The 15,843-nt window shown below is 38.4% G+C and overlaps 1 protein-coding gene and 1 pseudogene across 2 annotated transcripts in view; one reads left to right on the top strand and one right to left on the bottom strand.

Moving 5' to 3' along the window:
* GPALPP1 (GPALPP motifs containing 1) overlaps positions 1 to 15,843 on the top strand; it is a 39,738-nt gene that overhangs the window by 6,494 nt on the left and 17,401 nt on the right. The window contains exons 2-4 of the mRNA XM_082700646.1: positions 6,251 to 6,380; positions 7,200 to 7,301; positions 9,745 to 9,853. Of these exons, the coding sequence (XP_082556772.1) occupies positions 6,251 to 6,380; positions 7,200 to 7,301; positions 9,745 to 9,853 (341 nt within the window). The remainder of the gene's footprint in view (positions 1 to 6,250; positions 6,381 to 7,199; positions 7,302 to 9,744; positions 9,854 to 15,843) is intronic.
* On the bottom strand, positions 1,252 to 3,503 carry LOC309849298 (large ribosomal subunit protein eL21 pseudogene; annotated as a pseudogene). The gene is made up of 2 exons (XR_014316583.1): positions 2,922 to 3,503; positions 1,252 to 1,996 (listed from the first exon to the last, which is right to left on the bottom strand). The product of XR_014316583.1 is annotated as a large ribosomal subunit protein eL21 pseudogene (transcript).

The following is a 15,843-nucleotide window of genomic DNA, read 5'->3' as shown; positions in this document are numbered from 1 at the left end:
AAAGTATGTATACAATAAGAGAGAAAACAAATTTTCATAATTTTTGTTGAAATCCAAAACAAAAAGGAGTACAATTTTATTGTATGTATAAGCCTACTAATGAGAAGAATGGGATTACTTTTGGTGGGAATAACATTTCGTTTAATTGGGGTTCTGAGTTAGTGTTTCCTGTCATCAGAATCCATTGCTAATCTGTAATGAAGGTTGTTTCTTTAAGAGAAAGAGAGGGTGTGTACATGAGGATTTGGTTGGGGCAGGGAGCAGAGGGGGACAGAGAGAGAATCCCAAGCAGGCTCCAAGCCCAGTGTGGGCCCGATGCAGGACTCATTCTCATGACGCTACAATCATGACCCAAGCAGAAGTCAGGAGTTGAATGTTTAACCAACTGAGCCACCCATGTGCCCCGTAACAAGGTTTTATTTACTATACTGAATATATTTTTTTCTGTGCATAGTTTTGCATTACAGATGTTACAAGGGAAAAATAATGAAACATAACCCCTATTCTCATGGAATTAATTATCTGTTTGTAAAATTACCATTGCAATGAGAGATCTACTTTAATAATTCTAATATAGCATTACTGTTTTAGGACAGAGATGAACTAGTTCATTACAAGTGCCTAAAATAATTTTGAGACAAATTTGAGACAAATCCTAAAGAAGAATACCTATGAAAGACTGAAGCCAGGTGTGTCCTTAATTTTATTAGAAAGTTTATAGTGGCTTATACCAACTTACATTTTCAATATTCTTTTTCCTTTTTAGGTCACTGTCTCTTAATATTCTATTCCTTCATTATATAATAGGTATTTCCTTTGATACAACCCAAGTAGAATCTCACTCTTTTACAGTATTTTTCCTGTGATCATTTTTCAAAAATAAGGCTTTGCATTCTTCTCAGATGAGTTTTATCTCCATCTATTTAACTATGCTCTTTTTTATATACCACACTTGTTTCTTTAAAAATTTAAGGCAAATTTATCTGTTAGTTATAAAACCAAGGACAGCACCTATTTAGACCATTTAGTCTTTTAATCATTCAAACTGTATAAAAGAATAGTAAAATCTTTTTTCTTAAGATTTTTTTTCTTTAAAGATCTTATTTATTTATTGAGAGAGAGACAGAGAGACAGAGAGACAGAGATAGCAAGAGCACAGGTGGGGAGGAGAGGGAGAAGCAGGCTCCCTGCTGAGCAGAGAGCCTAATGGGGGACTTGATCCCAAGACCCTGGGATCATGACCTAAGCCAAAGGCAGACGCCCAACTGACTGAGCTACTCAGGTGCCCCTCAAGATTTTATTTTTTAATAATCTCTACACACAGCATGAGGCTTGAACCTGCAACCCTGAGATCAAGAGACATGTGCTCTACGGACTGAGCCAGGCTCCCCATAAAATCTTTCCTTAATCCAAACCAATCCAAAATTACCCAGTTAGTGTCAAGTTGACAAATTACATTGGTAACACTCTCATATAAGAAAAAGATGGAAGCAAAAGAGAAAAAAGAGAGAGACAGGAAAAAAAAATCTTTAATACATAGAATGAAGAGGAAGAGATTAGAGCTAATCTCTATGAAAGGGAAATTTTCATAGTCATTTTCATGGTGCAGCTGTGACCTCTAGAATTCTGAAGAAAGGGTTATTGATAGAAGGTGGTATCTTCCCCTTCTTATTATAGTCTAAAAGGTGTTTTCCCTAGGAATTAATATACATAAAAGATAATTAGAAATTATTAAAGACATTAATCATTAAGGTTGCAAGTCAGATTCAGTCTCCATGTATAGTTGGGGAACACTTACCTACTAACTATGCAGTCAATCTTAAACAAGAGTTGGAGAGGGATACCTGGGTGACTCGTTGGACATCAGCCTTCAGCTCAGGTCGTGATCCCGGGTCCTGGGATCGAGCCCCCGCGTCAGGCCCTGTGCTTGTCTGGAGGCTTGCTTCTCCCTCTACCTCTCCCACTGCTTGTGTTCCCTCTCTCAGTGTGTCTCTCACTGTCAAAAAAATTAAAAATCTTTTTAAAAAAAGAGTTGGAGATATGGTTCCTGTCCCTTAATTCTTAATGTTTTCCTCTTTTGCTGCTTGATGGTCCTTTTCTAGGCATGCTGAATTACTAGTGTAGCATGTGGTAAAATTCCTACCTTTATTTAATGACATACAGAAGAATATTGAAAAAAATGCATCAGATTTTTAAAAACAAAAATTTGGATTTTTAAGTCAACTTACTGTGTATTGAGTACTTAAAAAAAAAAAAGATTTTATTTATTTATTTGACAGACAAAGATCACAAGTAGGCAGAGAGGCAGACAGAGAGAGAGGAGGAAGCAGGTTCCCCACCACACAGAGAACCTGATGCAGGGCTCTATCCCAGGACTCTGGGATCATGACCTGAGCCGAAGGCAGAGGCTTTAGCCACCTAGGTGACCCCTTGAGTATTTCTTCTGTAGAAATACATGAAGAGGGGATAGGAAAAAAATGTTCAGAAATAGACCAAATGTTCCAAAACTGGCCCTTTTTCCCTCAGCTTAATACCGGTAAACCCAGATACCACTGGTAGTGCCACTGACATGTTTAGTGGTCATGTTAAACTTAAAATGTGAAAAGCAAACTCTTGGGGGCACCTCGCTGGCTAAGTCAGAAGAGCTTGTGAATCTTGATGTCAGGGTCATGAGTTAAATCCCCTGTTGAGTAAAGAGATTACTTAAATAAATAAACTTTTTTTAAAAAAGCTTTTTAAAAAAAGATGTGGAAAACAAATTCTTGACACTTCCCCCAAACTTGCCTTCCTCTTAGTCTTCCCCATATTAGCAAATAGCATTACCATCCTCCTGGCTGGCCACTCAGGCCAGAAACCTAAGACTCAACCTCAAGTCCTCCCCCCCACACACACACAGTCTTGAGGTCTTTTATTTTCTTTACATTTGTCATGCCATGAATTCATAGGGAATGGGTTCCAGCAGTTCAGGCTCGTTTCCATTGGTTCTTCCAAAGTGTGCTTCTCTGGGCAGAGCAGGCTGACGCTTCAGTTGTACCCAAGTACCTTTCTCTTTGGCTTCCTCCTTTTTCTGCTCATTTTCCTTCACACACTTCAGGAAGCTACCTCGGCTCTTTGAATGTTTAATATGCTCAATGTGTACATTCATTCTCTTGGCAGGAATCTTGCCCTTAACTTGTTTGTTTAGAACAATGCCAGCAGCATGCTGAGTAACATTGTAGACTCTTCCGTTTTGCCATGGTAACATTTGTGGGGCATTCCCTTTTGAACAGTGCCCATCCCTTGATGTCCACAATATCACCTTTCTTGTAGATTCACATGTATGTGGCCAAAGGAACAACTCCATGTTTTCTAAAAGGCCTAGAGAACATATAATGGGTACCTCTCCTCTTTCCCTTTGTGTTGGTCATTTTGGTGAATTACTGGAAGATGGCGGTTCCAGCCAAAAGGCCTCAAGTCCTTTTTGGGGGAAGGGGGGGTTCACTTCTCCCATCCAGACCATTAGCAAGTCCTCTTTGCCCTTCCTTCAAATTATGTTGCAAATCAAATTATTTCTTGCCAGCTTTCTAACTCATCTCCCTTACTCCCAATCCCCCAGTCTATTGTCCATAAGCAAACAGGTATTTTAAAAAAATGTAATTCAGATTATGTCTCTCCAGACTTAAAACCTCTCAGTGACTGCCTATCATTAAAACCCAAACTCCTTACCACATCTCATATTAGTATCTGTTGAGTGCTTAGTGGATGCCAGCTACTGTGTAAGATGCTTTGCGTGTGTTAATTGACATAATCTTCACAATAGCCTTTTGAGATTGGGAATATTATTAACCTCATATTACAGATCAAGAGTATAACACAGGTTGGTTAAATAATATCCAGGGGCACCCCAGTGGCCCCAGCGGGCTGAGTGACCAGCTCTTCGTTTCAGCCCAGGTCCTGATCTCAGGGTGGTAAGATCAAGTCCCACACTGGACTGCCACTCAATGTGGGGCAGGGACTGTCTGCCTGAGATTCTCCCTCACCTCTCCCCCCACTTGCACATGCTCTCTCTTTATCTCTCTCTCTCTCAAATAAATAAATAAATCTTTAATGCATAAATAACATCCAAATCACATAGCTAGTTAGCAGCTAAGCTGGAATGCAAAGCCAAAGAGTCGACTCCAGAGCATACAGTCTGACCCCTTTATCCCAGCCTTATCTTGTCATTTTGCTGACTTGGCTTGTCCTTCAAGCATATCAATCTTAGTTCCATGATGGGATTTTTGCAGTCGCTCTTTCTCTGTCTAGACTGTTCTTTCCTTAGATGGTTTGGTGGCCACTGTCATCTCATCATTTAAGTTTCCATTCAGATGTTTTCTCTGAAAGGCCTTCCCTGACCTCTGTCTTTAAAATTCCTTTCCCACATATTTACAGTCACTCTTTATATTTGTCTCCTTTTTATATTGTTTTTGTAGGAGTATTTACTTAGTAAGTATTTGTTGGATGGATGGATGTTGACTCTTCATTGAATGTTGCCTAGTATAGTGATTAAGGGTAGAGGCTCTGAAATCAGAATCCTGGGTCCATATCCCAACTCCTGTACTTAATTGTGTGAAGTTGGGCAAGTTGCTTTCTGCCTCAGTTTCCTTATCTGAAAGGTAGAAATAATAATACTTCCTAATAGGGTTGTTGTTAGAATTAAATAAGTTAATGGTAATGCATGTGAATCTTTTTTTTTTTTTTAAGTAGGCTCCACACCCAGCATGGAGCCCAATGCAGGACTCTAACTCACAACCCTGACCTCAAGACCTGAGCCGAGATCAAGAATCAGACACTTAACTGACTAAGCCACCCAAGTGCCCCTTGCATGTGAATTTCTGAAAATAGGGCATAGAAGGGGCTCTTGGCTGGCTCAGTCAGTGGAGCATATGACTCTTAATCTCAGGGTTGTGGGTAAAAGTGCATCGCATATCAGAACTCAAGACATATTTTTTCTCTTTTATTTATTATTTTCAAGTTTTTGCTATTATTAATATTGAATGACTAGCATGCCAGGAAAGTTCTTTGGAAAATCATATTTTCAGGCCCTACTCCAGGCCAGCTGAATCAGAATCTCTGTGGAAAGGGCCCAGGAATCTTTTTTAAAAGATATTCTGGCTTAGGGCATGCATGCATAAATATACATATGTAGATACATAGATAGATATTATATATACATACATATATATATATATATGTATATATATATGATTTTTTGGCAGTTGTGATAAGCATCCAGGTTTGGGAACTATGGCAGCAGAGTTTTAGCGTCACTGCTCAGGTTCAGTATAGACAGGTATGACGTGACATCATGCAATGGCATTATACAGTAATTTGTAATTTTGCTAAGTTGTAGAGTGAGAGCAAGTCATTGTGGTGAGTGGTTCCAGAAAATCCCCATCCCCCATCCCCAGCATAGACATCCTGGTGTAGCCTCATTCTCTGTGACTTTACTAGTAAGCAGTAAAGCTTAAAGTGACACTAATTTTTGTTTCAGCTTGAAAAATCATCTCAAAAAGCAAACAGGGATGCCTGGGTGGCTCAGTCAGTTGGGCATCTGCCTTCAGCTCAGGTCATGATCCCAGGGTTCTAGGATCAAGCCCCGAGTTGTGCTCTATGTTCAGCAGGGGAGTCTGCTTCTCCTTCTCCCTCTCCCTATGCCGCTGCTTGTGCTATCTCTCTCTCTCAAATAAATAAACAAAATCTTAAAAAAACAAAACAAAACTGGGAAGTATGATGATGCCAGTAAAGATACTTTTTAAAGTGGTGGTTCTTAATCATAAACCAGAATGGATAGTCTTGATTATTGATTTTTAGAGTATGGAATGGCAAATTTGTTGCTTGGTTAGCACCGTGACGTAAATATTGCCTATCAAATGCTGTCTGTAGGAGCAAAAACTCGTGAAACTATCTTGGCAGTTGCACCAACCAAAATTGGAACCAATGCAAAAATTGTAAGATGTCAGGGAAGTTATATGCCATTGTTACAGTTACAAGTTTGGGTATATTAATTTTTTTGTGAATCTCATACTACGTAAACCACGATTGCTGCCTTTCTGTAGTTGGAAAGACAAAGCCACAACATACAAAACAGGGACAAATGAGATTAAATGTTCCTAATAAGTAATAGCCCACAGGTGCTGTGAATTTCAGAAGAGAAGATATAAGATGTCAGCTAGGGGGTTCATTGAAACAGTTGTGGCCACTTAGGACTTACACAAGAAATTTTCTTCAGTTGCAGGACCAGCTCTGCCCCCTAATTATAAAAGCAGTAGCTCGGAGTCCTCAGACAGTGATGAGGACAGTAGTTCATTATATGAAGAAAATCAAGAATCTGAAGACGATGACAGTGGTCCAGTGGCAAGGTCGGTCACTTAAATTAAATGATAAACCAAGCTTCAAATCTAGCATACATTGGCTGAAACAGATAGCTAGTCAGAGAACAACATATCTGTATTTTTACAGCAGAAGAAGAAATCCTTTCACACAGCATTGCCTCATGAACTATGCTGTGGAGAAAGAAATTTATTCTAGTAGCAGATAGCTGTGGAGATACCTAGGATTTTGATTAAATTCTTATTGAAAGGATTTTTCCTGAAAGTATTGCTGCAATGACTAAATATTCTAAATAAGCCATAGCATTTCTTTTAAAAATTTTTTCTATAGTGGATGGTTTTTGCTTAAGTAAATGAATGACTTCCCTCTAACAATCTTACTTACCATAGATCCATGTAAATAAGAAGTGGAATCTTTGTTTAGTATTGGGTTGCAAGGTTTTTTTTATGCATTTTAAAGATTATGGACAGAAATAGCAAGTTAAAACCCTTCCTGAATGAGATTAAAATGGAGAATCATGAACTTTTTGCTCCAAAATTTTCAGCATGTACACTGTTCAAAACCTCAGCAAGTGGAATCTTGAATTAACACTGTAGAAAATATAGAAAACTGATAAAGTATTCCCACCAGAGAGAATTAACCAGTCTCTATTCTAGACCAAAAATAAATTCCAAGAAAAGGTTAGTGTAAGATCTACTGTGGTATCCATTTGCTGTTATTGGGCAAGATTAATTTGTTAGTATTTATTGTCAGCATTCATACAACTAGTTGGGAGTTAATGCTTCCTTTAAAACTCAAAACTTCTCTGTGAAAAACATTAGCATAAAGTTGCGCTACTGTATTTTTAGAAAACAAAGGAGAAATCAAGATGACGACGATGATGATGATGAAGGGTTTTTTGGACCAGCTCTTCCTCCTGGATTTAAAAAGCAGGATGATTCTCCTCCAAGGTGATAATGTGTGATAGTTCAAGCCTGTCTTGTCTGAATATTTCAATTGGTGTTTGTTAATTCACTAAAGAGTTGTCCAAAATTGTTGTTTAACTTACAGACTTAGGTAACATATGAAATGCATAGGGAAAAGTAATTGTCTCCTATAACAAAAATGATTATTTCATTCTGTATAAAAATTTTGTGGTTTATAAAAAAAAAACTTTGCATCTCTTAGGTGATGCTCACAAGAGTGTTTTGTAGTAGACTGATTGGAACATTATCCTTCTTCCCCCCTTTTTTAAAAATAGTTAAGGTTGCACACATAGGGAGTGTCCTGTCTGGCCTGGGGCTGGAATCCTGGTATTTGACTTTTAATATCAGACACTTTTTCAGTTTTTTGGTGATAGAAGAAACAATTCCTGTATGCCACGTTTAACAGTTTGACTGACTTTTCTGTACCTCAAATTTGCCATCTGATAAATAGGATAACAACAAGTACCTTTCAAAATTGTTGCGATGATTGAGATTTCATATTTACATACATATACACATGTGTGTATGTCTCTTACATGATACCTAGCCCCAAGTGAGTATATAGTAAGTATTGATTCCTATCTTCTTGGAATTGTATAATTTTTAAATGCTGAATATGAAATTGTACAGCAAATTGTTTATACTTCAGAACGTTATTACTCATATACAAGAGCAAATAGAAGGGGCTATTGTACATTTTACTTTCAAACTTTGTAATCACATTCGTCAGCTCCAATTTTCATACTACTTTGGTCTTTTTAGAATTAACAGGGATAAACTCTCCACTGATTTTGTATGGCCCCCAAGTCAGGAATAATCTTTAAATGGTCACTGAAAAAACAAAGACAAGCATGCCTACAAGTCCCATAGGTGGCCTCAAAGCTTAAAATGTCCTCTATGGCCTTTTACAGAAAATTTGCTGACCACTGGGGCACAATATTCCTTTCAAGAAAACACATTATTAGGTGTAGAGCAATTTCTTTCTTGAGAGTTGTATTTTGGCTATTAAATGGCCAGGATCAGAACCCAGATCTTCTCCTGGTAGCGTTTTTCCTCTGCCAAGAAGCTTGCCTGTGAGGCTCTAGTTGAACTCAGTACAACCTGGAAAATTCAGCTCAGGACTTCAGTGCCATGTTGGTTGGTAATCCTGGCACAGTGACATCTCTGGGGAGAATGTTGGTATGAAAGAATGAAGAAACTGAAAAGCTCAAAAGAGAGGAGAAAATATCTTGTCTGTTATTTTTTTCCCTGATGTAAGGCTTTCTCTCATTTGGAATGATGAGATTTTAGGCGCTTCTCTCATTTGGAATGATGTCAGTTCCCTCAGAAATGTGGCAGTGGGGCAGCTTGAAAGAAAATGAACTTTGGGGGACGCCTGGGTGGCTCAGTGGGTTAAAGCCTCTGCCTTCCACTCAGGTCATGATCCCAGCGTCCTGGGATCGAGCCCCACATGGGGCTCTCTGCTCAGCGGGAAGCCTGCTTCCCCCTCTCTCTCTGCCTGCCTACTTGTGATCTCTGTCTGTCAAATAAATAAATAAAATCTTAAAAAAAAAAAAAAAGAAAAGAAAAGAAAATGAACTTTGGCATCAAGGAGACCATGGTTTAAACTCTAGCTCAGCCACTTAATTATTTGTGATATCCTTGGGTATGATTTTGCTAACCTAGAAAATGGAATGACTTACACCAACCAGGGTTGTTTGAAGGAACAGAAAGGTGCTCTAGTTGAAATGTGGTTAGCACAGCACCTTTTCCCTTGTCTGGAGGTCTCACGTGACTTATATTCATTCTTGTAGACTTACGTTCATTCTTGTAGAGCTCCACATCATTGTTGGATCATTGGTGAGGACAGTGTTTAGATTTTTATACTACCTTGGCACACATAACCATTAATTGCCAACTTCCGTTGTATGCGTGTGCTGTTTACATTCTTAGAACTCAATTTCTACTTAAGGAGTTCTGACTATAATTAGATCGCCCCCGAAAAATGTGTCGGTGGACAATGACAGTCAAAAGTGAAAGCCAAAGCACAAAACAGAAAAAGATCTACACAGGCTTCAATTCTTAATAAGGACTTTTTAAAAAATTGGTATTTCTATTTAATGTAGTTCTTTTAGGAAGTGGCATACACCAGTGCCACAAAGATTGGGAATTACTGGTTTAATATCTTAGCATTGGCTAACAAATAGAAAGTAAAAAGGAGAAAATAGATTTTTTTTAAAGATACTACTAAGTGGAAAAATACTAGGTTATAAAATAAAAATATGTTAAATAAAATTCTTGTTTTCAACATTTTGTTATATTTTGGCTTTGAACATTTTGTTATTTTGTTATTTTCAACATTTTGTTATATTTTGGCTTTGTGAACTTTTATTCTAAAAACTGCTTTTTAAAGTCAGGGAGAATGCTAAAGGTACATTTTATTTTTCAGGCCTATAATAGGTCCTGCACTACCACCTGGTTTTATTAAATCTACTCAGAAAAGTGACAAAGGCAGAGATGATCCAGGACAACAAGTATCATCATATTTCAACTCTGAGGTTTGGAAAATTTTTGGCTAAAGAATAAGATGTAGCAAACTCAAAACTTTACAAAGTAATAACTGTATTCATTTGGCTCAAATGTAACGAATATGCAGCCCTGTTAGCCTGAATCTAGGATTGTAAAGTACAGAGATGAAATCAAAAGCTTGTCCCAAAATGGAGATGTTACAAAAATAACAAGACAGTTACATGATGACAAGGATGTTATTTATTCATCCTTCTCATCTTTGAGGGAAGCTTTAAAGTGCTAGGAAATAGAACATGATAAAAAGTTTAAGGAATCATTGTGATTTGACCTGAAAAAGAGGAAGCTGAGGAATTTGTTGACCATGATCTTTGACTTGAAATCAGCTCTTACGTATACAGCTATAGTGCCAGTATATAACAAAGCTGGGAGTTAAGTGATGTTATGAAAAGATAGATCAGATGAGTCAAGTACAAAAGCTGTTTTCTTGTTAGAGGCCTGGTCCTTATCAATAGCTGAGATTTGTAGAGTACTTTATAACTTGTAATGCTCTTTCCCCATCTATGGGTGAGTATTATTTTTATCTTCTCTGCAACCATATGCAATAAATATGATCTGCCATCTTACAGTTGCTAAAAAACAGAGAAGTTAAGTAATTTACCCAATGTTGCAGTTTATACTTATCAAAGCCACAGCTTAAACCCAGTTTTTGTTTTCTTTTGTTTTGTTTACAATTTAAAGTAATCTTTACAGTCAATTCAGGCTTGAAGCTACAACCCCGAAATCAGGAGTGAGTCACTCTACCAGCTGAACCACCAGGTGCCCCTTAAACCCGGTTCTTAAGATTTTAGATCACCTGTTGGTCTGTTATTCTCCAGTAGCTTCCTGTATATTCATCTCTACTGAGAATTCAGCAGTTACACTGAGGTTGCTACTAAGGAAAATAAAATACAGTGGTTAAAACCATGAACTTCAGAGTCGTTTACTCATTCCTTCAACAGATATTTATAGTGCACCTACAATGTATCAGGCACATAGTCACAGAAGTGAGTCTGTCAACAAATCCTATTGTCCTGCCTTCAAAAGATAACCACAATCCAACCATTTCTGCAGTCACCCTGGTCTAAGTCAACATCATACTTCCCCTGTTTTGTTGGTCTTGATACTTTATCCCTGGTTTTTCTGCTGCCTCTTCTCAACACAGCCGCTAGAGTGGCCCAGATAAATGAAGTCAGATCGTGTCACTCACACCCAAAACCATCGGATTGCTCCTCCTGTCTCTGCATAAGAGCCAAAGCCCAGGGCCCCCTCTACAGTCTGGTCTCCTTTAGCTCCCTGATGTCCCCTCTTATTTTAATCCGACCACACTGTGCTCCTTGGTGTTCCTCCTCACAGAGGCCGGGGAGGCTCCTACCCCAGAGTGTTGATGCCTGTAAGTCTCTCCAAAATGGTCTTCCCCTAGGTATCTATGTGGCTTGCCTCCCAGAACATCAGTTTTTGGCTGGAATGTCACCTTAATGAGGTCATTTCTGACCTCCTAATCCAAAATTGCTAACTCCTCTTCCCCTAACTCCTCTCTCCTTCCCTCCTTTAATTTTCTCCAAGCATCTGTCACCACCTCAGACACCATTTATTTTACTGCTTCTTTTTATTTATTGATGACCTCTGCCCACTAGAATGTGACTCTATTGAGGACAGAGATTTTTGTCTTCTCTCTAGTGGACATTCAGAAGGGTTTGTTGAGTGAATGAATAAGTTAGACATAGTCCCAGCTAATCACACCTGCAATGTAGTGGGGAATACAGACACTAAACAAAAATCTAACATTATGAGTGATTCAAAAGGTGAAACGAAATACAATGGAACCATGATGGATGACTCTAAACTAATCTGAAGAAATGAGAAAAAGTCTTTATCTCTGAGAAAATGTCTAAAGATTGATAAGTTGGAGATATCTCAGCAAAGAGGGCAGGAAAGATTGTTCCAGAACATACAGATATCTTCTTTGAAGGCAAAAAAGTGTGGAGAGGGAGAGTTAGGGTTTAAGAAGTCCATTGCAGTCGGAGGAGAAAGAGAGAAGGCAAGAGCCATCAGAGCTTGGAATCCTGGACGAGCTTAGTTTCACATCAGTATCGTGCGGGTTGTTTTCCTTATCTTAGAGGGCTGTTACAAGGATTAAGTCAGAACAGTAGGTTTTCAACTTTCAAGAGCTCTCATCATTGTCATCATTCTTACCATCTTCACTACTGATGCCATGTGAGTATCTTTGAAAAATTTAGTGTAACTATAAGAAATCTTTCTAGCAAGGTTGCTAAATACAAGAATACATTACCAAAGGAAGTACCTCCAGGCACATGGAAGACTGAGCTGGCGGGTCCTGCTTGGGGCTCCCTGCCACAAACTCAAAGAAATGCCCAGGCTGTGGGGAATAGCAACAAAGTTAATACACAGCTAAGCTCCAAAAAAAGAAAGGGAAGTCTACAGCTGCTAGTGACATTGTGAGAATTCAGAGCTAGAGCAGGAAACACAAGCTTACACAGCAGAGGACCAGGGTGGTTTTAGGGAAGCCAGTCATAAGCCCTAGAGTTGGGCTTGGGGACCAGAGCCGTAGCTTCGGCTGTGCAGGCAGAGCAGAGGGAATTGAAGTCTCTGAATAAAACCCACAGCCTCCAGGTTCCATTCTGCAAAAAAAGGAGTCCTGGAGAAATAGAACTTGCAGCCCTTGGAATGTGGGAAGGAAGTTTCATGCTCTCCATAACCTACTTTCAGATGATTCCCAATATGTCTGTCTATCTGTCTGCCTCACACAGAGAGTGGCAAGGGAAAGGGAAAAGAAAGATAAATACGGTAAAATGTTAGCAGCTGATGGATTTGGGTGAGGATACATGAGTGTTAGTTGTGAACTACATTTTCCAAAAAATTTGTTCAAGCATAATTCAGTTTTATTCATGCTTGGATTTTGTCCTAACTCACCTAGACAGCAGATGTATAGTTTAATTCCCTGGTGGTATCTATTCTATATTTTCTGCTTCTCTTAGCAAAGGGTGAGGGGTAATGGTAGGGCAGGGCTTACACCATCGCATACCTGTTGCACTTGGTTGTACTCTTGGTTCTGAATTACTTGCTTTATAATTTCCTTCCGATGAAACCTTTTTCAAAAAACACTTCTCGTTTTCATATTTTACTTTTTCAAAGAGGGGCTTCTCTTAGTCTCTTATTCACAACATATACCCCTAAATTAAGATATACGTAATGGTACTAATATTTAGCATTCTTTGAGCACTTGCCATAAGTCTGACACTGCATAGCACAACATAAACATATATTTACATGACTTAATTATATTCCCAGACCACATAAACTTAATTTAATCAAAACAACAATCCTGGGAAATGTCAGGAAGTGTCAGCCAGAAAGCTTTTAGCTGCAAATAACAGAAAATGCTACTCAACGTGGAACTTTGTCCTAACCTATTTTATTAGCAAATGGGCTGTATATGTAATTGCCTGGGCCATCTATATTCCCAAAATAAGAAGAATGTGTTTCATATGTAATAAAAGCTATACAACTAGGGTCATTGTAGGTTGGTTGGTTGAGCAGCCTAAATGATACAGGACTGCAGCTTTTCCCGTCTTTTCTGTCCTCTACAGGATGTTCATTCCTCTTAGGGTGACCCTTCATTATACCAGGAAGCTTGTCAAAGTTCTAAGATTCCCATGCACATGCCAATGTTCAGACAGAGGAGGGAATGATCTTACCCTGTGCCCCTTTTGTAGAGGAAGAAACACCTTTCCAGGTTTCCTGTAGACCTGTTCTCAGGTTTCTTTGGCCAGAATTGGATCACATGCCCAAGCCTTGGCTAGTCATTTGGGCAAGAGGAATTCAACCAAACTGACTGGCTTAGAATTACCAACTTTTTCCCCTAGGAGTTAGAGAAGTTCCCAGGTTCCTGAGAAAGGCATGGCCCCTAAGAGGATGAACAGAAACAGGGTTCTCTTAGAGTAGTTACTAGTTGGAGCTGTTATAATCCCCATCTGAAAAGACAAAAAGCCAGAACACCTGGATGGTTCAGTCAGTTAAGCAGCCAGCCCTTGATTTCAGGTCAGGCCATGATCCCAGGGTCCTGGGATCAAGCCCCACGTCAGGCTCCACACTTAATAGGGAGTTTGCTTGAGGATTCTCTTTCTCCCTCTGCTCTCCCCTCCACTCCTCCACTGTCTCTGTTTCTCTCTCTCTCTCTCTCAAATAAATAAATCTTAAAATACATAAATAAAAGACAAAAAACCAAGGCCTAAAAAGGCTAAATAGCACTCCTGAGGTTACATGCTAATACGATAGCAGATTGAGGCCTTGAAACTAGTTCTAACTGCAGCCCATAGTATAAACCAGTAAGGTATATGATTTCTACTGTATTTCTAGATAAAATAATTCACCTAGTTTTAACTCAACCAGGATACCAAAATGATTAGATATCTAGATTGGATTTGGATTATGATTCTAGCTTCTCTTTTTCATTTTAGTATGTTGGGCCTGATTTTCATTTTGCTCCCTTAGTTTATAACTCCCAACACCCTAAGTGATCTTTATTTCTAAAAATTCCAGGCATCATCCTAACAAGACATGCAAGATGTGCCAAATTCTATCTTTATAAGATCATCTCTTGTTAGATGGAAGTAAAAATAAAATTTTCTTATCCCATACTTTAATACTATTTTAATGTCATGCCTCTTATAGTTGTAAAAGTTCATTGTATCTTTTATATTTCCTCATTTTATGTCACCAAGTATTATTTTGTAAGGGCTATAAATATGTTTGACATATTATAGCTTCTTATAATAATGTTTGACATCAAGGAGCTTATCCTGATAGAGATGAGCTATAAACACTTAAGGTTAAACATTAACAAGTGAAATTTTTTTAAAAAATAGAGAAGAGTCTCTAGTATAAGTAGAAAACATACACTGGCCTTAATCTTAGAATATTTTCATCTTAAATACCAGTTTTGTAACCTTGAACAATTTGTTTAACCTTCCTAAATAGACTTCTCTAAACCTAGGTTTCCTGGAAAAGAAAACAGGAATAATAATGTCTTTTCACAATTGTGTTATAAGGATCAAATGATGCATTGTATACCAAAGTCCATAGTTAGAGAAAGTGTGGTGTGTGTGTGTGTGTGTAATTTAGAGTAAGCCGAGAGATAATACGTAATTATCTGATTGTTTGTACCAATAGCAATTGCTTTAAGGGTGCAGAGAAGAAACCACAGATACAAAGTTACCACCGAGTAGCTAGTGGGGAAAATGTAAACAACACAAATGAACTTGATCCTGATAATTTTTAAAAAATAGAAGCAAGAAGCTGGGTTCAAGCTGGAGGACAAATATCTTATTGTTGTTCATCTTAACCTACCTCTTCCTTGAGGCCAAGGACTGCTTGAAGCCCTAGAGTATCTAGATTTTAACACAGAGTCTTACATGCAAAATAAACCCTTTATTCAGATGATTTATTGAGAGCAAATTGAATTCACTTATTCCAATACTATTACGTGTTTAGGGTCAAGAGAGTGTTTTGAAAACGAAGCTAACTCTTTGGGGCCAGTATTTGTGAGCTGTTGTATAGCATTTATTTCTGTGCACCTTGCTGATTCATAAAGGCTCATACAGCTTCCAAGAACTGTGTCTTGTTCCAGAGAGCTTTTTCTGTACCAGGAACGAAAATGGTTTCAACTTGTGTCATCTCTGACCAGCTAGTAGTAATTACCTGGACTATTACTGTGAGAAGAATTGTGAGGCCACATCTATGTCCATCAGGAAAAAAGCTGAAATCATTTAATGAGGTCTGCCATGACCAGGGGAGGGCGGGGACAATGCACATTGTGTGGATTTGTCGTCTCTGTATTGTGAACTTTAGGAAGATGAGGAAAAATTCCTCATTGTTCAATGGTTAGCAATATGTTGTTTGCATTTTTGTTTCAGTGTCTCTGGGTAATCAATTTCGGCAAAATTTTAAGTAATTTAGTTTC

Source organism: Mustela nivalis (assembly GCF_964662115.1).
Source record: "Mustela nivalis genome assembly, chromosome: 15".
NCBI lineage: Eukaryota > Metazoa > Chordata > Mammalia > Carnivora > Mustelidae > Mustela > Mustela nivalis.
The sequence above is the reverse complement of the archived record's forward strand: the minus strand, read 5'-3'. Positions and strand labels throughout refer to the sequence as shown.